The sequence below is a fragment of the Neofelis nebulosa genome, chromosome 17 (genome assembly GCF_028018385.1).
Source record: "Neofelis nebulosa isolate mNeoNeb1 chromosome 17, mNeoNeb1.pri, whole genome shotgun sequence".
NCBI classification, from domain to species: Eukaryota; Metazoa; Chordata; class Mammalia; order Carnivora; family Felidae; genus Neofelis; species Neofelis nebulosa.
The window spans coordinates 58,123,995-58,148,119 of record NC_080798.1 but is presented as its reverse complement, the minus strand read 5'-3'; the positions used below and the strand labels follow the sequence as shown (position 1 = coordinate 58,148,119).

The window sequence follows — 24,125 nt, the reverse complement described above, 5'->3', positions numbered from 1 at the left end:
AGCACAAATCCCCAGGAGAGGTCTCCTTAGCCGTTTACAACCGTTTACAGGCCTCGGAGCGGACTGGCAAAGCCCCTATAGACCTAGTTATTAAGTATCAACTGGGATTCAGGCTGGAACCATCCCGGGTTTGGAAAATGTTTTTCAGATTTATTTTCCAAGTGTTTCATGAAACCCCAAAGAGATTTTTCCCAGGCCTATTTTCCCCAGAAGCTGGAAACCCGTAAGTATTTGAAGGAGAACTGAATCCTTAGGTTTAACCTTTTGTTTGTGCTGAGCTCACCGCAACGGAACGGCACACGACGCCCGGGGGCTCGCACACCCCGCGTCTGAAACGTGCAATTAGACACTTGCCCTCTGGGCGCCTGCCGGCCCTTCTCAGACCAGCACTGAAGTCCAAGCAGGTACACGCTTGGCAGACGTGTCCCCGACTAGTGGACTCAAAAGAACTCCCCCCGGGTCGCAACGAAACCAAACTGCACGTCCTGGGGAACCAGGACCCTCGGTCTTCGGGAAGGGGACAGGAGGGGCTCCGGCTGGCCTGGCCTGCCAACTCCGGCTGGAAGACACAGAGGGTCAAAGCATTTTTAAGCTTCCAAAAGTAAAAAACACTCATCGTAGAAACCTCGGGATACACGTACAGATAGGTTCTAACCAGCAACCTACAAAGACAAGCACTGGGGATGCTTTTAGACGAGGGTATTTGCTCTCGGGGCTCCGCCCTGGCCTTCGGGGACGGGCTCCGAAGGTGGCAAACGTGTCACAGGAAGGTGCGGTGGGGCTACATGGACGTCGGCCCTTGGCCCCCTGGGAAAGCTTCAGGCCGGACACGGGTGGGGCTGTTCTCCCGGTGGCCAGCCTCGTCCCTCACACAAACTCCATCCAGAAAAACGGGAAACCGCTCTCTGCCCGTCCCACAGAGGCCGTGACATCGGGGTGGGAGCAAGCCGGAGGAGACGGGGTATGCCACGATGGGCGGAACGGGGCGGCTCTGCCCAGCCCCGCGAGCTCACCTTCATTTTCCTTGTGTTCACCTGGGACTCACGCGTTCCCCCCGTGCTCCAAGAGTCTGGGAGCATCAGGAGGACCCCGGGGAAGGACTCAACGGGACGTGTTTCGCCTGGCGTTTGACTACATGGTGCGCCTTCGATGGACGCTTTCAGGGCATTTTCAACCATGAGAGTTGATCGCTTCGAGGGTAACGTGGGAGTCGATGCGGCATTATTAAAATACTGGCAGGCTCCGGCCCTATTTCCTTAATTACCTTAAACCTCCCTACTGCGAATTCTAACACGAGGTGACTCTGAGCCCGCCGAAAGGACTGCGCGAACCCCGCAGTGCGTTGACGATCGTGACGGGAGCGCCTCGACTGGCATCCTCTCTCCCGGCTGGTAGTCTCGGGAGACTGGGTGACAGTGTCTGCTGACGTGCACTGTAGGGTCACCCCAGGACCTTGCACTTGCCCTCCTGAGCCCCCCACCCCCCCGCCCCAGAGAAACAGACACGCGCGTGCACCAGAAGAGGACTGTCTTAGCTTCATGCGGCCCCTCCATCAGCAACAGAGTCACCAACACACTGTGATCCTCCCACGTGGCTCATTTCAGAGAACTAACCCCGAGTAAAAGAAAACGTTCGGAGTGCGTGGTATAGGATAGCATTTATGTGAAGGCCCAAACGGTCAAAGCTGTCCACTGCGGCAGTCCCCAACCGGGGGTGACTTGGGCCGTGCAGGGAGGTATGCTGGGCTGTCACGACCCGAAGGGCTGGAAGCCAGAATGCTAAGCCCCCTAGGACGCAAGGGAGGCCACCCCTCAGCACACACAGAGAATGACCGACCCCAGATGCCCACGGCGCCGAGCGGAGTAACGCGGGGACCCTGGGGAGCTGCGAGGGCTCCCTACGTGTCCGTGGGTGTGTCGGTACCCAGCCACCCGTGGAGCGGCACACCCCCCATCCCCGCGCTCTGTCCGCTGGGTGCAAGCTGCCGCCCCCCCCGCCAGCCCAGCACGGCACAGCCTGGCCATCGCCCCCACTTAAGTAGGACAGGGCGTCTCGGTCGATGAATTACTTTTACTCAAGTGAAATTAAAGGGTTGGGTTGCCGGGTCTCCCAAGTCAAACACAAACCATATGAACACGCAGACTCGCGGCAGCCGCTCCGTGCTCTTTCTCAATATTTTCCAAACCACCACCGTCGCAACATGTAAAAGCACAGAAGCCTCTAGAGTTTACACTCCGCCTCCCCCCCCCCCCTCCACGCCCAGCCCCGCCCCAAGGTTTTATTGCTCTGGCACCATCACTTCGGAGAGCTCATCATTTCCGTGAAAGGGGGGCAGGGCCGGGCCCACCCCTTCCTGCTCCACACCAGCCACAAACCTACACGGGGCCGTCAGCGCTGGTGGCTGTGCAAAGACGCAGTGTGGGTCATCTGCCCGGCGGCCCCGGGGGGGGGGGGGGGGGGGGGTCACGTCAGAAGAGCTGGCTTGCAGCTCAAGTTCTGAGCCATGACTTACTCCCGTCCCGTCCGGGGCAAGAGCGGGCCGGCGACCCCACGAGGAGGTCCCGCTGCGGCCACGGCTCCGGGAAGAGCGCACCGAGACCCAGACCCAGGACGCAGAGGAGCCATCGGCCCCGCTCCCTCTCGTTTTCTTTGGGGGATTTTATTTTCCCTGTGATGCATTATTACCCCCCGTCACCAAGACCGACCCCAACACACTGACAGAGATTCGGTTCGGAGAGAAAAACGCTCCGAAGTCACAGTAAAAAACGTGGGTTCTTCGGGCGCTGGCGACATAAACAGCCCAATGTCCCAAGAGAAAGGAGGCCACCGCGTGCTTGTAAACAACGGATGGGCTCTGGGGCCAACTGGACGGATGCCTCCAGTCTCTAAAATGAGTTTCTAAGATGCAAACCATTCTCGGGTACTGAGACCCGCAGAATTCGAGCGAGCTCCGTCTCCAGGAGAAATGAGGCTCCTTCCTGCAGAGATGAGGGGGTTAGCGTTAGCGAGGCTGATTCGGCGGCTGGTGGCGAACAGGGCAGCCTGGCACGGAGACCCGCGGACTCGTCAGCACCCCGAGGCGCCCCCGGGCCCACGCCCCTCCCGGCCTCCTCACTCGCACCCCTCTCCGCTCCCCCTGCGCCTCCGCTCCCCTCCCGCAGCCTCACCCCTTCTGTGCCCTTAACTGGTCCCAGGACAGAATTAAAGCACATTTTAAAGTGTGTGCTGCGGTTACTGAATGAGATGTGTGCCTTCTTGTTGTGAGCGTTGAGTTGAAGATCTTTATTTATTTGAAAACAAATCTTCGGTTGTTCCCAATCTTAGGTCGGACTCATCTTTGGTTTATTTTTCCTGTGTTCTGGTGACTTTGATTTTTTCTTTTCTTTTTTTTAAGCCCTATTAGAGTAGACATTAAAAAAACACAAGGCGAGGGGCGCCTGGGGGGCTCAGTCGGTTGAGCGCCCGACTTCGGCTCAGGTCACGATCTCACGGTTCGTGGGTTCGAGCCCCGCGTCGGGCTCTGTGCTGACGGCTCGGAGCCCGGAGCCTGCTTCCGATCCTGTGTCTCCCTCTCTCTCTCTGCCCCTCTCCCACTTGTGCTCTGTCTCCCTCTCAAAAGTAAATGAACACTAAAAAAAAAAACAACACAAAACAACAACACAAGGCGTGTGCAGCCAGGCCCCGACTATGCATCTGAACCAAAGGGAGGCAGGGGTGCAGTAAACTTTCTACTGAGCTGTTCAGGAGGACTCCCCTGGGGCAGTCTGTGTGGGGTTGCCCACTCCCCACTCACGCTATGCTTTAGTGGAAATGTGGCTGCAGCAGATGCGTCTCTGCCGCGGTGGGCCCTGACCAGGCAGGAGACCCCACCCAGCTGTCAGGGTAGAACAGACGTGTCCGGAACTGACAGGACGGCAGAATTCGAATAAGGGAACCAGAAGCAGAAGTCAAAGCTAGAGGCGGGCCAAAGACGGAAGTCCAAAGGTGAGACGTGAGCAGCGAGGCCCTGGCCTCGAGCCCTGCGATGATACCAGAAGGGCCACGAGCGCCCAGGGCTCACTGACCCCAGGGCCGTGCCGGGAGGTCACATCTATTAACTTGCCTGGTCCTGCCCCTGGATATGGCAGCTACCCCGGCCATGTGATGGACCAGACAATGGGCCACCTCCCCGAGGTCACACGGGGCGAGTTTGCACCGCAGGCTGCCTCGCGTCCATAAGCCCGCTTTTTAAATCCTTTTGTTACTTTGTTGCTTTTATTTCACTGCTACAAGCATCCGGGAGCTCATGCGCACGTTCCCTTCCATTTGGCTGCAACACCTACCGGCCTCTGCCATTCCAATTTACTCCCGAGGGCTGAGCTCAGTAAAGCAGGGCAGGGACGAGGCTGGCGGGGGGACACCTGCACACAGCACAGGCTCCTGAGCTGACCCAGCTGGTGTAGATACGAAAGTACCAGGGAGCCTGCGTGGCTCAGTCGGTTGGGCGTCTGACTTTGGCTCAGGTCACGATCTCGTGGTCCGTGAGTTCGAGCCCCGCGTCGGGCTCTGGGCTGACAACTGGGAGCCTGGAGCTTGTTTTGGATTCTGTGTCTCCCTCTCTCTCTGACCCTCCCCTGCTCATGCTCTGTCTCTGTCTCAAAAATAAATAAATGTTAAAAAAAAAAAAAAAAAAGATTTTTTTTAAAAATGAATAAATATTTAAAAAAAAAGTACTCAAGGGGTCGCCAGAGGACCAAACGCCTTTACAGAAGCAGGCCTGGTCCCCACGAAGCCCTGTCTTAGCCACCAGCAACATCTTCAAAAGGAAAGGATCCAAGCCATAAGCCAAAGGAGAGTCAATGTCCCAAAGAGGGCAGAGGCAGGCAGGGCAGCTGGAGAAGGGAGCCTAGGGGCGGCAAGCGGGAGCACCCAAGGGTGACCGCAAAGGAGGCCGCGGTGCCCTGCTGGTCCCAGCCCCCAGGGGTCACCGTCAGCAGTGCAGGTGGCGGCTCCGTCTGAGTCCGCTGCCCGCACTGGGAGGCGTGACCCCAGGTGGCGGCGTGCGTCTGAAGCCATGGGAAATGGGGTGTCATCCTAGAAAGCACGTGTCACTCACTGCCAAGTTAATTCGCACTTTTCTGAAAGCGCAAGAGACGCTCTGTCACTGCGTCACCCTCCAGGGGGACCCACTCGCTGGCCTCGGACGTGAGGGCGGGTGTGTGCTGTTCCCAGCTGAGGCACCAACTCACTCGTCCCGGGCCTGAGGCTGCATGTGACAAGAACAAGCAGCACAGCAAACCCAGTCCTGCGGCTGTCAGAAGCCATCGGTACGTGGTCACCTGGGCAAAGAATGACCTGCAGATCGACAGTGCAGAGGCGCAGCGCGGGGCCCCACCGACGTAAACGGGCACTGAAGGAGGACAGGGTCAGTTCGCGTATCAGCAAGTAAATCCACATCGTACACAAGAGGTTTTCAATCTTTTTTTTTTTTTTTTTTTTTTGAGGCAGTGTGCGTGTGCAAGTGTGAGCAGGGGAGGGGCAGAGGGAGAGGGAGAGAGTCCCAAGCAGGCTCCATGCCAAGCATGGAACCTGACACAGGGATCGATCTCACGGTTGTGAGCACGCCCGGAGCTGAAATCGAGAGTCGGACGCTTAACTAGCTGAGCCACCCAGGCGCCCGTCAATCTTTTTTTAAAAGCGGAAGAGTAACTTTTTTTTTACGTCACATAAAGAATCCCCAAATTCTCTAAAACTACATGAAGAGGTTTGCTTTCTTTGAAGGACAGGCAGGAAACCCAAGGGCAGTTCACCAGACCCAACCTCGGAATCCCTGGGTGATGCCGAACCCAGAAAACCACGCAGACGGCTGCACAACATAGACCAAAACTCACTCTGGAGGCGCTGAAATACTTAAAGAGGAAAAAAAAAAAAAAAAGCCTGTATTAAAAAAAAAAAAAAAAGGCAAAACAAAAACACAGCGTTGAGGTTTATCCGGTTCCCAAGGATATCTCGGTTGTGCCGAGAACGACGTGAACGCTCCCCAAGGTCCGTCCGGGAACTCTGCAAATGCACACACACAGGCTTGCGTTTCGTTGGTTTCATGCAGAATAAACAAAGCCACCCTAATATTTTACTTGTTAGAAAACACACAAGAAACTTTGCCAACAAATAAACGGCAAGCTCTTCGAGAGTCAACCATGAGAAAGCGGGGCTCGTAAACAGACAGAACATCAACACGATCACTCGGCATGGAATCCTAAGGTCAAAAGCGTCAGGACCTTGAATGCGGTTCTCTCCCCCCACCCCGCCCCTCCGCCCGCTTGTGCAGATGACCGTGCACTCTCCCTCTCTCTCAAAATAAAGATATAAACTCAAAAAAGAAAATAAAAAATACATAAAAAGCTTAAGCTCATTACTTGCTGGTTGTCTCCAAGACAAGGTCACCTGATAAAACCCTCTTGTGTTCAGCAAATCAGGGCCTGTTAGCAAGTGATCTCAGCCACAATCAGGGTGCAGGAGACACAACCAGGTCTGAGGAACAAAACGTGTGTAACGGGGAGGCATGGGCAGTACACGCCGTCCGGGGGAAGACCCTGCTCAACCCACAGCGACGCGCCCTTCCCGTGGGAGCGAGGGCGCCAGACCAGAGACCGAGCGACTGCCTCACGGGGCCCAATGCGTGTTGGCTGGTTCATCGTTTGCCCCTTAAAAGAACAAACGTCACCCTGTGGGTGACGGGCTGTGAAGCGAATGTCCTTTCTCCAAGGAAATACATTTTTCTCCAAAAGATATAAATAAGACGGGAATGGTTAGTTCAGAAGAGGAATACCGACACTTACGCAAACAATAAACGAATCCTTGGAAGCCTGCTGAAGAAAAGGCAGGCCTGCTTGGCGATGTACTTGACTGGTTTTCAATGAAAATCACCTCGGGGCGCCTGGTGGGGGCTCAGTCGGTTGAGCGTCTGACTTCGGCTCAGGTCACGATCTCGCGGTTCGTGCTGACGGCTCGGAGCCTGGAGCTGCTTCGGATTCTGTGTCTCCCTCTCTCTCTGCCCTTCCCTCACACGTGTTCTGTCTCTGTCAAAAATAAATTTAAAAAAAAATTAAAAAAATACATTAATAAGTAATAAATGAAAATCACCTCACGTGTACAGCTGGCTGTGAACAGGTGGTCCTCCTGGACACTGTTTTAGGGGCATGGTCTCCCTGGGGACAGTCACCGAGCCGGCGCAGTGACAGAAAAAGGTCCATCTCTTCCATCTGTCCTGATGGACCAAACAGACCATTAGATGGACGTGTCCTCAGCAGCACAACTTACTAACGGTGCAAGCTGGTCTGGAGGCTGTGCGGTGCAAAACCCGCGGGCTGACTGCGTTCATCCAAAGCGTCTGACTTTGACTGCAATCTCGGCCTCGTAACCAGGCATCCTGGCCAAGTGCAAACAGCCCGAGAGAGCGATAAACAGGAACTTCCGCTCAGAGAGAGGCGTAAGAGGGCCCATGTGTTGATCACAAAGTTTCTGCTCGTGGTGCCCACGAGTCAGACCATGAGGATGTGACCGGTGACGCTAAGAAACGAGAGCGGGACGCTGCCACGAGCCACTCGGGCCGCTGGCCCGTGTACCACGCGGGACAACGAGAAGACCACCACCTTCCGTTCTGAACAGAACCCGCTTTCTTGGCTGCTGGGCACACATTCCAAGCAGGTGAGTTTCGTGACATCGTTCCCTGTAGGAGAATGTCCATATCTTGTTAGTGACCATTCACACACCAAAGACACATCTCCCTGTGATACGCTTCCCACGACCCCCCCCCAGTACGCACAGAGGCTTAAGAGCCCCCCTAGAAAGACGTGTCACACGCTGACAAAGGAAAATCACAGAATCGACGCCCCTCGCACCAAGGTTAACGGGCCAAGTTCGAAGTGTAAATGACCTAAAACCAGGGAAATGGTCTACAAAACTTAAGAAAACACTAACGTGGCAGCACTAAATACTGAACCCAGAGTTCAAAATCTGAAGAACACAGACCCCACGGCTAACGATCCACTTGGGACCCTGGAAAACGTTGGATTTGCTAGAACGACCTTGTTCTCTAACCAGGGGCAACATGAGAACTCTTGATTCCGGGCTGACTTCTTACTCTGCGTACTCTCCCTTGGTGAGTTTACCCCTCTGTCTTTCGCTGGGTGTGCGGGTCCGTTTTTAAGCGAAGGAAACTGGGAAGCTCCATCTGTGTCTCTCTCTCTCTCTCTCTCTCTCTCTCTCTCACACACACACACACACACACACACACACACACACACACAAAATCAGGGAAGGCAGGTGTTCTCTCTTTCCTACAGAGCTGGAGTCCATCTTCCAAACAAATGACATACGGACCCAAAGGCCAGGAGCAGCCCTTTGCTGGCCGTCGGACGGCTGTACCGGGAAGTCCGGTGTCCCCCGGGGAACAGCAACATCAAGAACCCATCCTACACTGACTAAGACACCCAAGGCCCCGCGGGACCAACTCACTTCCACCGCGCTTGAGAGAGAGACTGGAGACCTTCCAAACAAAGTTCCGTGATACCGCGCGGTCACCTCTCAAAGATGTTGGGCTTGACGAAATCCGTACCTTAGCAGCGTAAAGATCATACAGAAACCCCCGAACGCTATTTGGGGGGGCGTGGTCTCATCTAAACACACAGGAAAACAGGTCCCAGCAAGGCACTGTTTCACCTCCAGAGGCCTATGAAAAGGCATTCTCAGACCAGAGGGCCTCGTCCTTGAGAGGGCACTCAATCTGGCTCACAGGGGACGGGGACAGTCCGGCGACAGAGACCCTCACCCTGCTGGGGGGCACGGGCAGCAGTGCTCGGAAGTTGGTGTGCGTCAGGACGGAGAAGCCATTCGCGAGCGAGGACATGACCCGGGTCACGGTATCACAGCACAGAGCTCGATGACAAGCTCTATGACACAGCTCCAGTTGGTCTTCGGCTGGGGCAGTGTTGTGGGGGGAGGGTGGTGGGTCGCCTCCCCAGAGGGAATGTGGACTCCAAACACCATATGCTCCTGAGAAGGGTCTGTTTCAATGAAAACCGAACCATAACTTGTAGGTCGGCCAAGCAAATCTGGATAGGGTGACGACAGGTGAGTGGGCTCCGTGAAAACTAAGCTCGGAGCCCGAGCGGCACACGGCTAGGCTCAGGACCACCGGCTGCCACAAGGAAGAGCTCGGGGGCGAGGCCGTGTCCACATAAGCTGGCTGGCTTGTCCGGGGATCCCAGTTCATTACCATGAATGGTCTCTGCACGGGCTGGAAGCGGGACACCAGAAGCACGAGAGCCACTGCGGGTGGCCTGACCCCCACGTGAACTCTCCTCCGTCTCTTCTGCCCGGGAAGGGCTTCCTGTCCCCAACCCAAGGGCGGTGTCCAAAGTGCTAAGATGCCCCAGCAGCACGGTGTTCAGCCGTGCGTGACGTAAGCCCACTGCTCTGGGGATGCTGACCGCGCCGGGGACAGGAACAAGGAACGGAGGAGAGTCACCTCCCTTTTCTGCTATCGGAAGATTCAAAAACTCCATCCCCCCAAGTCGCTAGTTAGTGGCGTTGGCGACACTAAGCGGGCACGACCCGAGCCTTGGTTCGGCTGGCTGGAGGGCCCGCCGTGATTCTGGGGGAGCCCGCGGGCCCACGGGAGCGCCGGCGACCGGAAGTGGCGAGAGCAGTCAAAGAAACACCGTGCACAGCTTTAAACCAACTTTGTGATTTTTATTGGTGGGGGACAACTTCTGTAGTCCTAGAGATCACTAAACTGTGTACAATTAGAGACGCAGCATCACAGAAGAGCAGACGGCAGAATTAAACAGAGCGACTGAAGGAAAGATCCGTCGTCATGATTTTGCCCATTTTTCATTATGTGTACACAGAAGCGTGAATGCAACGTGAAATCTTTTAATGGCAATAAAGTTTACAACCACCCACCTACGTGGGCTAACGTCTTAACTCCGGGTATCTGATCCGCAACGCGTACGGAAGCAGCTTTTCATCGCACGATTACTAACACGTATCTTTCCGGTGAGGAACCAGCAACTTAGTTTTCGTATTTATGTTTCTTTTAGAAGTAAGAACTACGTCTCCTCTGATAACTGGCTCGTTTTTATCGTTTATCAAAAACTAGAGGGTGGGGAAGGAAAGTGTGACGGATTAAAAAATTTACTCCTTAAGGAGAGATAAAATTCATTTTCACAAATTTACAAGTGTCGCTGGTGCAGGATTTATTCTACTCAGCAATTAGACTGCGAATCGAATGCAAGTTCCCCCTTCTCGCTCAGGAATCGGCATTATTTCAGAAACACGGGTTCTGTGTATTTTCTCAAATCGAGCGACAGTGCGTTTCAACCAAATGATTCGGATCTGGAAGGCAGGCGTCAACGTGAACCGTTGCGCACAAGCCCCGAGGCGTCTGCTCTCCGTTCTAGCCCGTTCTGCCAGGGACGAAGAGGCTCCCCCTAGAGAGCCACTAAAGACGGGAAGGAAGTCAGAGGGAGTCGGCGTCTGCAAGCGGGCGGCGGGCACACGGCGCGCAGGCGGCTACAGCAGGTCCACGCGGCGGTAATACAGGAGGTAGGCTGTGCGTTCGGCAGTGGGCTTCACCACCTGGTACTGGTTCACCACCTTGACCGTCTGGTCATCGATGCGCAGCCAGCCGTTCAGACCGATCTGGAAGACGTCCGTGGTGTAGTGGCCACCCGTCGCGCTGCTGCCGTGATGGTAGACCACTGCAAGAGAGGCCGGGCGCCGGTGAGACAGGCGGGGCGGGGCGGGGCGGGGCGGGGCGGGGGCAGCCCGCCACGCCCCCCACGCGCGCCCCGCCCCCCACGGCGCCCCGCCCCGCCCCGCCCCCCCCCCCCCCCCACGGAGCCGCCTCGCGGGACACACCTTTCCGAGGCACGCGTGGGGCAGAGATGCCACCACACAAAGCAACGTCATGTAATCCAAAACCCTCAGCGACGCGCGAGAAAGTAAGTCACACACGGACGCCTTAACGACACACTCGGGACGTTCAAGGCCTCGCGGAGGAGTCGCTGTCCCGCACGCCAGCCCTCCGGGCGAGGACGGCCCACCGCTGAAGCGAGCACGCGCACGCGGACGTAGCGCCAAAGACCCCGCCCCCTCCCAGCCCCCACGGAACCGCTAGCACTGACCGACCTCCAGAAATGCCACCCGGACCCCCAAACGCTCATGCTCTCGATCCAGCCCATCCCCTTCTAGACGGTTCTAAAGAGATCATCTGAACCTCCGACAAAGACTTGGTAAGAGGGAAAAAGCAAGGAAACGTCAAGAGCCGTGCACAGGAAGAGGAACAGGCTGAGACAGCACGGCGATGTAGGAATATGCCGGTGTTAGGTGGAAAACGGACAGTTCTAGGTTTTCTGTGACTGTCATCACAACGAGTGACCGCGCCGGCCCCAAGAGGGACAGAGAGCAGGACTGTCATGTGGGCGGAACGGGTTGGCGTCCCCACCGAAAGGGCTTTACGCTTTCTTCTTTTATGCTTAAACGAAGCTTTTCACTTAAAAAAATTCTGTAATCCAATCAAGAAGCCTTTGGTCAAAGGCCTAAAACAAAGACAACCAACCACTGGAAGACGTAGTGAAGTCCCCTGACGACACCAAGGCCCGCCCGCCCATCTTCCCTCCACGAGGGGGAGGAGGGCCGGGCCGCAGGCAGGAGCCCGGGGGAGGGAGACGCCTCCGAGGACAGGGGGCTGGCAAGGCGGCCGGGCGAGCTTGTGCCACCACCAGTGCAGAGGAACAAGACTCGGCTGGTGGCAAGGTGGCTGGGCCCTGGCGGCAGCGGTCACTCCAGGGGAGGGATGACCCTGTCCGGACCCGTGGCCGAGGTCGTGGCTGGTGAGAGGACAGTCCCCCCGGCAAAGGAGCCTCCGTGCTGGAGGCGCAGGGGACGCCCTTGCCAGCCACGTGACAAAACACGACTGGTGCCCTGGGGACAGAAGACTGCAGGAGGCCCCGGCAGGACACCAGCGGTGGGATCGGCACACACGGCAGGTCGCACCCATCAAAAGGCCATCGAGGACGTGGAAGAGGCTTGACGTGGCCCGTCCCCCAGACCCCAAACCCACTTTAGGGCGTTCGTCCTGGATTTTCACCTCCAAGACACGTCCTGGGCAAGAGTTTTCATCGAGTGACCAAGTCAGTGGGATTTAAGGAGCTGTGGGTTTGTGTTTCCTGCAGGCCCCTCCCGTTCTAACACTTCAAGAGAAAGCACCCCACACGCGTTGTGGTTCCCTCAGCAGCACCCGGGGGCTGACACGGCACGTCAAGGCTCCAGGCGAGTCCCCCTGACTGAATGGGACCGGCCAGCACTTCTAGAACGTGCTCTCCGGGTCCCGCAGTCAGAACCATTTGTGCAAAGTGCTTCCTCACATTCCTGGCAGACCGGGAAAGTCCAACTGATCCAATCTAGTGCCCTTATTTCTGAAGTGAGAAGCCGTGAGAGGAATTGGGAACGCAGGGGAGCCCCGGGCAGACGCTGGGCCACAGCCGGCAGGCAGAGTGGGACCACACCGGGGCTCCCCGAGCAGGAGAGACAGGGATTCCTGTCCTTGCCCCAGGTCGGCGGCCTCCCCCTGCAGCGGCCCCAGGCGGGGAGGGCAGCAGGGAGACGGCACGGCTGACCTTCATCTCCCCCTGGGGCCTCGGGGCCCAGCTCCGGACTCGGGCCGGCCCCTAGGGCCTCTCTGGTCCCAGAGGCAGGTGGCACAGTTTCCATGACAAGGCAGGGCTGGAAAGGGCTGGGGACACCGCAGGAGCGCAGGGCCCCCCTGCCTGGGGAGGGGCTGTGATCGGCTGACGTGGGGGAGAAGAGAAAGTCAAAGGCACAGCCTGGCAGGAAGAGCAAGGTGACCGGGCCCAAGCCCTCCTGGTGTCGCACGGGGACCTGACCCGCTCATCGGGGTCCAACCAACTTTCTAAACAGGCAGGATGGACGGACGGAGGAGGGTAGGAGGGTGAAGACCGGCCACGCCACTGCGGGCCACAGCGGGGCGTGTGTCCCAAACAAGAATTTGGGTTTCTTGTCTCGTAAAATGGGGACACCACCACCTGCCTCGCAGGACAGCTGTGAGGAATAAATGAGACACCACGAAAAAGGCACCGAGTAGAAAGGTTCACTAAACACGTGTCAGTAAATGGGAACTTAGTTTAAACTACACGCAGACTGAGCAAGGCCAACACAAAGGAAGGGTAACGAAGAAGCTAGGAAATGCTGGTAAAAACGGCCAGAGGGGCGCCTGGGTGGCTTGGTCGGGTAAGCGTCTGACTTCGGCTCAGGTCATGATCTCACAGTCCGTGAGTTCGAGCCCCGCATCGGGCTCTGTGCTGACAGCTCAGAGCCTGGAGCCTGTTTCAGATTCTGTGTCTCCCTCTCTCTCTGCCCCTCCCCTGTTCATGCTCTGTCTCTCTCGGTCTCAAAAATAAAATAAACGTTAAAAAAAAAAAAAAAAAAAAAAAAAAAAAAAAAAAACGGCCAGAAAGCACACGCGGCTGTTGCAAACAGCAACCAGCAGGAGTACAGAGCCTCAAAGGCCCAGAAGACTCTGGCTACAAAAGAGGAAGGAGGAGCGGAAGGACGGACAGACAGTATTAGACAAACTGGTGCCGCAGGAAGCTCTGGGCCCAGAGAACAGGGGTCTCGGGGACCCAGCCCCCCGGGCGCCACCGTCCCCGCGCAGGGGCCACAACCGCAGCAGGAAAGGTCCCGTCTGCAAACCGCTAGCCCGGCAGGCGGCCTCCGACCCGATCCTCTGACTCACGGACAGAACTGATGTTAAACAAGTTCTCGAGACGGATTCGGCTTAGAGCCAAAAGGATATTCTGTCAAATCCAAGCACCAATGTCAGGTCAAACGCACATTTTCAAAAGAAAACAGAGTCCCCTTATAGACTCCAGGGGTTACCAGCAGAGACACTCTTCTCTATGCGAAGTGGTATTGTGGCAAAATCGGGCCTGGGTATTAAACCTCTTTATCAGTGCTTTAATAAGTAAATAACGTACAGATTTACTTACCTGCAAACAGCCTATAGGTTCTGTGGCATTTAAAATTCTTATTTTTAACCCCTGGAGAAAGCAGTTCTGAAAAACAAAATATCAACAGCTGCAATCTATAAAAAAGCACTTATAGAAAGGCTCAGGGTGACAGAGACGAAGAGGTGCCGACAGCCCCGCTCACATGCGCCCCCTGGCAGACCAGGAAAACAAAACAAACTCCAGGCCTCCCTGGGCGCAAGCGCTGCCCAGGAGGGAAACCGGCTGTGCGACGCGGGAGCGCCCGGACCCGGCAGCCGGTCGGTTAAGAAACAGGAGAAATACACTGAGCCTGTTAAGCTCATGCCAGAAACCCCTTAAAAGGAGACATGCTAAAAAACGGAAAAGAAAGCCGCCCACTTAGAAACAAAATGGCCCGGGGAAACTAAGAGTTGGAACGTCTTACAGGCGAGGGAGGCCGCAAAAGTTCCATTATGTAAGAGTAAGACGGTCCCTCCAAAGAGGCACTGTCCCCCTGCGGGAACAGCTCCCCGCAGACGGACCCTTCCGGGAGCCGGGAGCCGCCGGCTTCTCCCACCCCCACCCTTGACCCAAGCCAGGGCCTCTGGTCCTCGCTTATCTCGTTTCTCTTTCTGGAAAGCACTTAAGGTGGCAGCTGACACGAAGACACACGTAACAAGCAAGACAACACGAGCCTGCTTTCATCAAAACGCGTCGAAGCCGAGGGGGCCCGGTTACCTGACGGAGACTCGGGGCGGACAGGGTGCCACAAACCTGACACGTGTCATTGCAACCGGAGGTCGGAGGAACGCCCAGGGGCCTATGGGAAACGTCCCTTCACTTCACTAAAAAAGTCCATTTAACAGGCCGGTACGTGCGATTCTTAATGTTTATGAAGAAAACCGTTTTGGACCACTGATCCGTAAGATATTTCCAGAAAGACGATGCTCATCTTAAGGGACAAAAAATCTCCTCCGGTTTTACAATCTAGTAGGATCATACGGTTTATTCACTTTTTGCCTTTATCTTTCAAGAGCTACCCTGGTGCCAATTTGAGCATCAAAATCCGTTACAAATCGAGAAATCTAAAACCAAACCGTCACGAGAGAGAACCTCCTGACTCCGGCATCTCGCAGAAACGCTGGGCACCAAGCGCCCGGCCTCCCGGGGGAGCCGGCACCACGCACGCGGTCTCCGTCCGCGGCCGTTACCTTTGCTGATCTCCAGGTCCACAGGGTACTCGACGCTCTTGACGAGCTTCTGGCACCCGCCGGTCTTCTCGTAAACAAACCGCTTCAGGTGCAGCACGAGCACGGGAGGGAGCTTCTCCAGAGTCACTCTTCGACTTATCTCCACCTAGGGCACAGAGCAGAGCAGGACGCGCGTCCCTCACTCCACGCGGCAGACGCCACGTCCGTCCCCCAAGAACCCCCTCTGGGAGCCGACGGCCCGCGGCTCCGCGGCCCCGTTCCCCGCTCGGCCGGGTCAGGGCAGCGTCTGAGGATCTAACATCCCGCCAAGAGGTCTTGCGAGAGCCACCCGCACCCACACTCCCCGCGGGAAAGCGCACACGTGCCTGCAGACACGGCGGCACGGGACGCCACGGCTCCGCGGGCCCAAGCGTGAACTCCGCGGTAGGAAGCCCTGCTCTGGGGTCGGTTAAGCATCAGACTTCCGGTCGGGTCACGCTCTCACGGTTTGTGAGACGGAGCCCGCATCGGGTGAGCCCCGCTTCTCTCTCTCTCCGCCTCTGTCCCTCATGAGATTCTCTCTGCCCCTCGCTCGCTCGTCCTCTCGCTCTCAAAAGAAACAAAACAAAAACCTGTTCTGTGACATTAATGGCAAATTGGCACAAAAATTAACAGCTAACTCGGCAGTGGCACCTCGCGTTACGTACTAACGTATCAGCGTGCTTTTTAGTAACTCAAACCGAAGCCAAAGTGTTTCTCGAATTAGGTGTTCTACGTAACCCAAAAGCTATCTATTGTAACCATCAGCTTCGCAGGTTTGTTTTATCGACTTACACGTCCCTCATCTGCTTCCACAGGTCCGATGAATGCTGCGCTTCATTAAAAATGCATCCTTGCCAACAATGCCTGTTACCCTTATTTGCTGTTCTCTATAATTATAAACTCTTGGATGCTCCCTGTATTTAGATGAAGAATCCTTTTGGTAGAAATGCCCGTTCGGGCGACCGTCGGAAAGAGAACAGCGGAAGCGAAGTGTATGGCAACGTTCAGAAGACCGTATGTGCATCTGGGTAGAGGTGTCCTAATGGGCGCCCGGCTTCCCACTCAGGCTCAGCTCCCAGGCGGGGAACCACCCGACCCGCCTCTGGATGCTCATCACGGGTCTGGAGCCCGGTGTCTCCGTACCCGACGAGGATGCGCGAGCGATCGGAAAGCGTGGCTACGGCCCAACGGCAAGAGACCGAGATCGTGGCAAGAGGACTCCAGCGTCCCCGCGCGTGAATCGAGGGCTGGGCGAATGCATCTCTGGGACGCTCTCCTAGGACTCTGACCTCAGACTTTCGGGCAGTTCACTAAGTGGCTAATCGGAAATTCTTCCGTGAGTTTTGGGTTTCCACACACGCTTGACGCACTTTTCTTCACGCAACAAAACCAGACCTGTTCCGCACAGCAAGTATTTTCTATAGTCCTATTTTCCCACGGGCCTTCGTCAAGTGGTCCCACAGCACAATAAATCTCGTGACCTTAAAACACAGTAACGTCAAACTCGGTATTTTAAGAAGTCCGTTCAAAGAAAACACATTCCAGAAAATGTGATACTTGCTCCTTGCGGATATCCCCGCCCCATACGAACCGTCCAAGATCCCCTTTCTCAAACGTCTGCTTTTCGGAGAGTTTTCGCTCTTCTCGGTAACATGCCACCGCCATCACTGAGCCGGGACGCGCAGCGTGTTGCTTCTTCCTCTTCGAGGCTCTGCCAAAGGGCCTCTTTTTTCCTGCGTCCTTCTCCCCGCTCCCCCCAGCCATCTGGAATAAACCACCTTCTTTCTCCTCACACCCTCTACCTCGATCTCATCTGCACCCTCCCGACGTGCACGCGTCACCGCAGCAGGAACAAGAGAGGAAAAGACGCGTGAGGGGGCGGGGGCGAGGTCTGCAGGATGAGTGGCCACCAACCCCTACAGGTGGCCGCGGGAGAGCGAGCGAGAGAGGCGCTGGGGGGTGGGGGTGGGCAGGACGGCGACTCCACCTCTGAAGCCGCGGCTGCCACCCAACGAGCCAAGTACACGGCTCAGCCACACCAACCGACCTCCTGAAAACAAATACCCACTTTCTCTCTCATTAAGTTCCACCGCCAGACTCAGCTGATTCACTTGAGCCAAGCGCCGAGATTCTGTCTCTCGCTCCTACCGCTTTTCTTTTTTAAACAAAATCGCCCGTGGGAAGCAAGTCAGAAAACACGGTGGAGGATCAGGCCAAACTACGCGCCCATCTCCCAAGAGGAGGCTTGACCGGTCCAGGCGGGAGGCCCCAGGGGAACCGCAGGCGCCCAGGTGCTCCTCTGCTCTGCTCCCCGTGCGCCTTCAGCCACCACAGCCTTGTTGAGTCACGCTCCCCAGGGACACTACGAGCTGTCCAGACAGGCACCGCCCGTAACTAGCCTGCGTCCATCTGTCACGTTTCTCTGAATTCACCAACCCCGAGATCACCAGCACGATCTCGGCAGCGGAGACGACACCCTCCTCAACCCCGGAGTGGAAACAGCTGCCGCTGGCACATCTGGACCCCAGGCACCAGGAAGCTCTCCGGGAGCAAACACTCCAGCTCTCTCCTGACTCGGCTGACAGGTACCCCACACGAAGCCATCTGCCTCTCTGACTCCCGAACACTGAAGACTCAAAGACTTTCCTCCTTTCCACATCCGATTAAAGACTAACACGCAGGAAAACAGCTACTTTCTAATTGTTTTTGATCTCCTGGAAGATCTACAACCAAACGCTAAATAGATGTGTTTGGAACCTCTTTTCTGGCCTACCTAAGCTCATGAAATTATGCTTTGTGATGTCAGAAGCTGCTCGGCCTCTGTTCGACGTGGTGCTGACTTTATCGTACCGCGATCGCACTAGCAAAGTTACACAGCTCAGGACAGACGCTCCCGACGACCGTCACCCTGGGCTACGTGAAGCTGTGTGAGGACCAGCTGTTTCAGCCGTCCCATTCTAAACACGTGGAAACTTTCAGTGCGAACAGTGAAGCAAGGGGCCTAAGAGGCAGAGCGCGGACCCGCTTGCGCCGCGCGCTCTTTCCACCAGACCGGAGCGCCTCGGCACACACGTTCAAGACCAACTATGGCTGTACCTCTTGTTTGGTCTTTGTGGTATAACCTTGGACAGATTCTCTCGCCACCAGGCTCTCCAATGCGTCCTGGACCGTACGTATCTTGTCAGACTGGATGTCCAGCTGCAACGTGAAGAAGGGCTGCAAAGTGGCGGATTCTCTGGAACTCTGCTGGTAGACCACAGACCTGCGGGTTGGAAGACACGACCAGACAACTGTGAGACGGCGCTCCTTCCCGCCTTCCCTCAAGATCATCCAGCAGCAGAAGAGGGATTAACGCGGGGAACGAGATTTCTCAGGACCGCTCTCAGAAGGCCAGAGAGGGAAAAGAGCCACAGAGGTACCGGATTTAAAAATAAGCAGGCGGGAAAAATAAATAAATAAAATAAAATAATGACACCAACTATTGGTGGAAAAAAAAAATTAGGCTGGAAAAAAAAAAATAATGACACCAACTATTGCTGGGAAAAAATAATCAGGCGGGAAAAATAAATAAAATAAAATAAAATAAAATAAAATAAAATAAAATAAAATAAAATAAAATAAAATAAAATAAAATAATGACACCAACTATTGGTGGGAAAAAATAATCAGGAGGGAAAAATAAATAATAAAATAAAATAAAATAAAATAAAGTAAAATAAAATAAAATAATGACACCAACTATTGGCGGGAAAAGAAAAATAACAATAATCAGGCTGAATACCACCTCCTGAGTATTTCTAAGCAAAAGCCCACCAGTTCAGCGGATCGCGTTCCCAGCGCAAGCACACTGGAAGAAAACCTACTTCATCTTCCAAATTCCTTCCCCTCCACTCCACACTTTATTTAATGCACCAGTTAGTAACTGCCCTTATCCTGCCATGGCCTCAAAACGCTGACACTTCTCATCTTCGCAAAGTATCAGAGCCGTTCTAATAAAACAGAGGAAACCCCAAGGTAAACAATATTTGTAATGGCATTTTTCCCCTATAAAAATGACTTACAAAAGAGAAGCAGGGTGTGTCTAACAAAAACTAAGCTAACATTCCAGGAAACAAGGCTACCTACCACCCTCAAGAAGAAGGGTGCCAGTTCAACCTTGTTTTCTTAGCTGGTTTTTCATTTCATTTTTCTCTGAGTTTCTCTGAGTAAAACTTGTGTGCTCAGCCCATCTCCCATTTAGCCCCGGCAGGGAAACATTCCAGGCGCGCAACGAGAATTCTGCTTCTGCAGCCTGAGTGACCCAGTTTACGAAAGGAATCAGATGGGTGCGTGGGGATTCAGACTTTGCAGGGCAGGTGCCCCCAAGAGCGAACTAAACGCTCCTCTGCCTTGGGCTTCACGTCCACACGCGCTCCCCTGCCACGTGGACCAGGAAGCGTCTTCGCGCTCCCTCCGAGGGCACAGACTCGAGAGCCACGGCCGTTCCCCTGGTTCCAAGAGCAACAGGGGAGGGCGGTCATTAAAACTGGTGGTGGAATCAAGAAGCAGTCCTCCGGACTCCAACGGCCTCGATTTTATTCAAGGCTCCGAACGGGCGGAGGGAAAAGGGTGAAGAAAGGTGATGGTTTCTCCAGGGGGAGTGAAAACCCACCCAAGGAAGGTGGATTTGCAAAGAAAACCACACTTCATGATGGCCACCACACACACAGAAGTTCCTAAATTTTAAGAGATCATTCCAACCTTTGTTAGTTCTCCAAAGTATCAACAAGCCGTTTCAACATTTAAAAAGCCTGCCAAGGCCAAGGCCAGAGGTCCTGCATGGCAGGACCGTGCACGCCGAGCTAGAAACTCCTCCAAATTGGATGCTGGTTATTCTCAAACAAACGTGAGATCTTGGGGTACGCCGGCCTCAGGAGCCTTGCACGTTCCACCTACGCGCACACACACGGTGCTGTCACGCCCACTGGGCTGGCCCAAGAGCACGGACATCGGGCTGCCGGTCTCATCACGCAGAGCCAAGGGCACAAGACGGCCTTCTCTCAGTGCCGTGCCTGACCTGGATCCCGGCTTGCCTTCCCGAAACAGCCCAGCCCAAGGAATCGTATCCGCAACAGCAAGTCACAGGGGCGGCAGTCCCCAGGGCACACCTGACCACAAGGCTGACGTGGAGACGTCACAACGGAAAGGGGCCCGGAGGCTCTAGCGCAGTGGGGAGCCCAGAAAGGACTCGTTCAAGGGGACAAGGCGGCACGACTGGCTTCTGGATCCGGCGCGGCACAGCAGCACCGCCCGGGGCCGTGAAGGAGCCAGTGGACGTGCGGGGGTTGTATCTGCCTCGCTGAAGGGAGCTCGACCTAAGCTGTAGGGCAGGGCGAGCCCAAACCGACTCTGCCTGCCTCTGCCTCGGAAAGGGTGTCACTTCTTCTGGATACACGGCATTCGGGACAAGCAAAGGCTGCGTCTCACTACAAAACCCCCCTCGTAGGTTCCAACGCCAGGCCGTCCGCGAGGAAACCCTGCTCTGGGGGGTCCTTCGGGACTCTGGACGCTTGGGCCTCCCTGGAGCCGGCCCCAGCGCTTCTGAGTTCCACATCGAAGCAGCAACGAATGTCTGTCTCTAATGCACTCAGACAGAACTCTTCTAGAAGGAGGTCATTAAAGAGCAACGAGCGTCTGGTTTACGGGAACTGGGCCAGAGGAGGGAACCCAGGCCCTCCAGGAGGCCCCGCGTCCCCCTTTATGTGAAAGTATCTCCCTCCACACTCCCTCACCTTCCTAGCTCACTCGGTTCCAGAGCCTAAAATTCCTCCAGCCAGACACAGAATTTCTTCTCTTAACAGAACCTGCCTGCCAACTTAACAAGTCTTTCTCTTTCTACCTAGCTGTGAGCGGCTGGAGTGCTGACGGAGGGAGGAGTCAGGAGGGCAGCAGGACCTGGGGGACGGCGGCAGTGCCCGGGGCCGAAGGGCCTTGGTGCCGGGCGAGAGCAGTGAGAGCACCAGGCAGGAGAGGCGCAGGGAAGGCGGGGGACAGAGCAGGCACAGGGGCATCGAGGCAAAGCGTCGAGCCCAGAATTCCTCAGACACGTCTTACACCCTCCCCCTTCGGCAAGATGGCAAAACCCTGAGAGAGGCCCACACTACAGTATATTCCAGAAGAGCATAAACCTGATGTGTCCGCCAAAAATGCCAGTGATCGGGGTCTGAACAAACTCCGCCTGGCGCGTGACTGAAGTCTTGCTCCTGGGGCCCACTTGCTCCCACTCGTCCTCACTGCCTTCGCCCGGCTCGTCCTGCTCGTCTTCGTGCACCGATGGGCTCCTGGGTCCGTTGGAAACAGTGAGTTCTGAAAAGGAGACAGTCCGCTTAGGCCACTCATGGCAACAGTGACAGCGAAACAGCTTCCTTAAAAAAAGGTTCTCCGTAAGCCGCCTGCACGGAGTGAGCTTTAAAGGCGAAACCAAGGCGCGCTCTGCACAAAGAACAAAGGTGACAGGGAAGGACGCCCACCTGAATGCTGCTGGCATAAACCACCAAGGACGGCGCTCCTGGGACAGCCGGAGAGCCGTGAAGGCAGACCGGAAGCCAGGCAGCACGGTGGGAGCGCGGCCCGTCTTCCTCACGTGCTAAGGGGCTTTGGTCACACGGGAGAGCGCTCTCAGTCTCCGGACATGCGTGCTTTGGCCATTTTAGGGGCGAACTAAACTGTTACTTCCCACTTAATTTGTGTCACTCAGGAAATGCGTGCACACACCGTGCGTGGGGACACAGAGAGAGAAAGCACGGCAGGACGTTAACGGGTGCAGAATCCAGCGGCTGCACAGGTATTCACCAAACCATTCTCCCAGCTTTTCCGTATGTTTGATCGTTTTCGTAATTAAAAGTTGAAGGAACAAAAGGAGAGGTGCTGGATGTACTTTGATTTACCCAAAGGGAGCATTCTCGGTGGTATAAAAAGTAAGCAGTGTAGAGATAACCAGAGTCGCCCTGGTGAGAAAGTGACTCAAAGGGCCAACGATCTGGGCAAGAAGCGGCTTCGTGTACGAACACGCGACATCTGTCCAGAATTAATTCTTGGGGAAATGTTCTCGCGCAATTTTGTGGCAAACAGACCACAAACAGACCACGACCTACTTTGGTTATTGGGTGACAGAAGTTTCTTCAGGTTCAGCATTTCCTCATGAAGTCCGTTTAGAATGAAACCTAAATATTCCTCCGCGTCTTCTTGTCGACCCTGAAAAGGCCAGAGAGGAACACATTAATTTTAACTGATCACCACGCAAGGCCTGCAGGGAATACTGCGCCTGCATATTCAGACCAGGTCTCCAATTTTTTTTTTAATTTTTTTTTTTTCAACGTTTTTTATTTTATTATTTTTGGGACAGAGAGAGACAGAGCATGAACGGGGGAGGGGCAGAGAGAGGGAGACACAGAATCAGAAACAGGCTCCAGGCTCCGAGCCATCAGCCCAGAGCCCGACACGGGGCTCGAACTCACGGACCGCGAGATCGCGACCTGGCTGAAGTCGGACGCTTAACCGACTGCGCCACCCAGGCGCCCCCAGGTCTCCAATTTTTAACAAGACTTAATGTAAAGTGTTTCCAGAAATCGTGTGACTTCTTTTCACGTTTTTATTTTGAGACAGAGCGCGAGTGGGGGAGGGGCAGAGAGAGAGAGACAGACAGACAGACAGACAGACACAGAATCGGAAGCAGGCCCCAGGCTCCGAGCTGTCGGCACAGAGCCCGACGCGGGGCTCGAACCCACGAACCATGAGATGGTGACCCGAGCCGAAGCCGGACGCTTAACGGACGGAGCCCCCCCAGGCGCCCTTCGCGTGACTTCTTCGTGGGCTGAAACAAGTGGAATGAGGAGGGCACGGGTGGGGGGGGGGGGGGGGTGCAAAGTCAACCTTTAGGTCTAAGTGTAGGATGAGGAGGAACTTCCATCTGTTACGTTTTTTCCAGCTTTTTGAAATTTTCTACAATAAATACACGTTACCCTTAGAACAAAACACTTATTGAAAAGTTGCTCTTCTGTGGACACGAAAAGGGACGGACAAGCACTAGACACGAGGGCCCCCTCGTCTCACAACCCCAGGGGCCAAAGGTCACACTGTGGCTGGGAAGGGGAGCCCGGGTGGTCCTCCCGTTCGCAACGACGGGCAACTACAGGGGAAAGGACCCAAATCACACGTGAAAATCTCTCCTGATTCAAAGGCTCCGCTGACGGTTTTTTTTACGCACACACGTCAGCAAATTCATCTCCAGACGAGTCACGCGACAGCCAAATATCTGTTTTATGGTCTCAGGATGAGTTCGTATTTCCTTCTTTGGAGACGGACCGCAGGGACCGAGGATTTCCGCACCCTTCTTCTTTCAGCCTCTGGCGTACCCGCTCCAAACAGGACTCCAAACGGACGGCAGCCATTGGGCGTGGAGCTCGCTCTGTGTGTGCGGCAAAGGGCGGAAACGGGCGCGGCTCAGAGGCACGAGGGTCAACGCGGCGGGCCTGATGTTCTCGGGAAGGGCCGCTTGCCGGGTCGGGTCGCTCCCTGGTTGGCATCTGGGAAGTGGGATTTGGGGAGGGTCCCCCCGCTCCAAGAACTGACAAGGGAACGTGCCTGAATCGTACAGCGTGGTTTACGCTGAACACCCGCTTTCCTTGTGCAGGTGTGGAATTCTGGTCTGCGCCGGGCAGAGGACGCCTATGTGACGGGCCCCTTGGGGACCCCGGGCACGGAGTCTCCAATGCGCTTCTGTAGCAGACGGCATCTTTCCACGTGCTGTCGCACTCTGACGCTGAGGAACGGAGCGCGTTCTGTGACGCACCAGGACGCGAGTCTCCAGGTTTCCCGCACACCG

The 24,125-nt window shown here is 55.5% G+C and overlaps 1 protein-coding gene and 1 long non-coding RNA gene across 2 annotated transcripts in view; one reads left to right on the top strand and one right to left on the bottom strand.

Annotated features, from left to right (window-relative positions):
• Nucleotides 1-9,711: 9,711 nt before the first annotated feature.
• Nucleotides 9,712-24,125, bottom strand: part of USP10 (ubiquitin specific peptidase 10) — a 71,160-nt gene continuing 56,746 nt past the window's right edge. The window contains 6 exon segments of the mRNA XM_058707964.1: nucleotides 9,712-10,742; nucleotides 14,052-14,117; nucleotides 15,242-15,386; nucleotides 18,359-18,524; nucleotides 21,430-21,607; nucleotides 22,396-22,495. Coding sequence (XP_058563947.1) covers nucleotides 10,555-10,742; nucleotides 14,052-14,117; nucleotides 15,242-15,386; nucleotides 18,359-18,524; nucleotides 21,430-21,607; nucleotides 22,396-22,495 — 843 coding nt within the window. The 3' untranslated portion in view covers nucleotides 9,712-10,554.
• On the top strand, nucleotides 15,380-17,054 carry LOC131499733 (uncharacterized). Its single transcript, XR_009256027.1, has 2 exons — nucleotides 15,380-15,923; nucleotides 16,078-17,054. It is a non-coding gene; the product is annotated as an uncharacterized LOC131499733 (long non-coding RNA).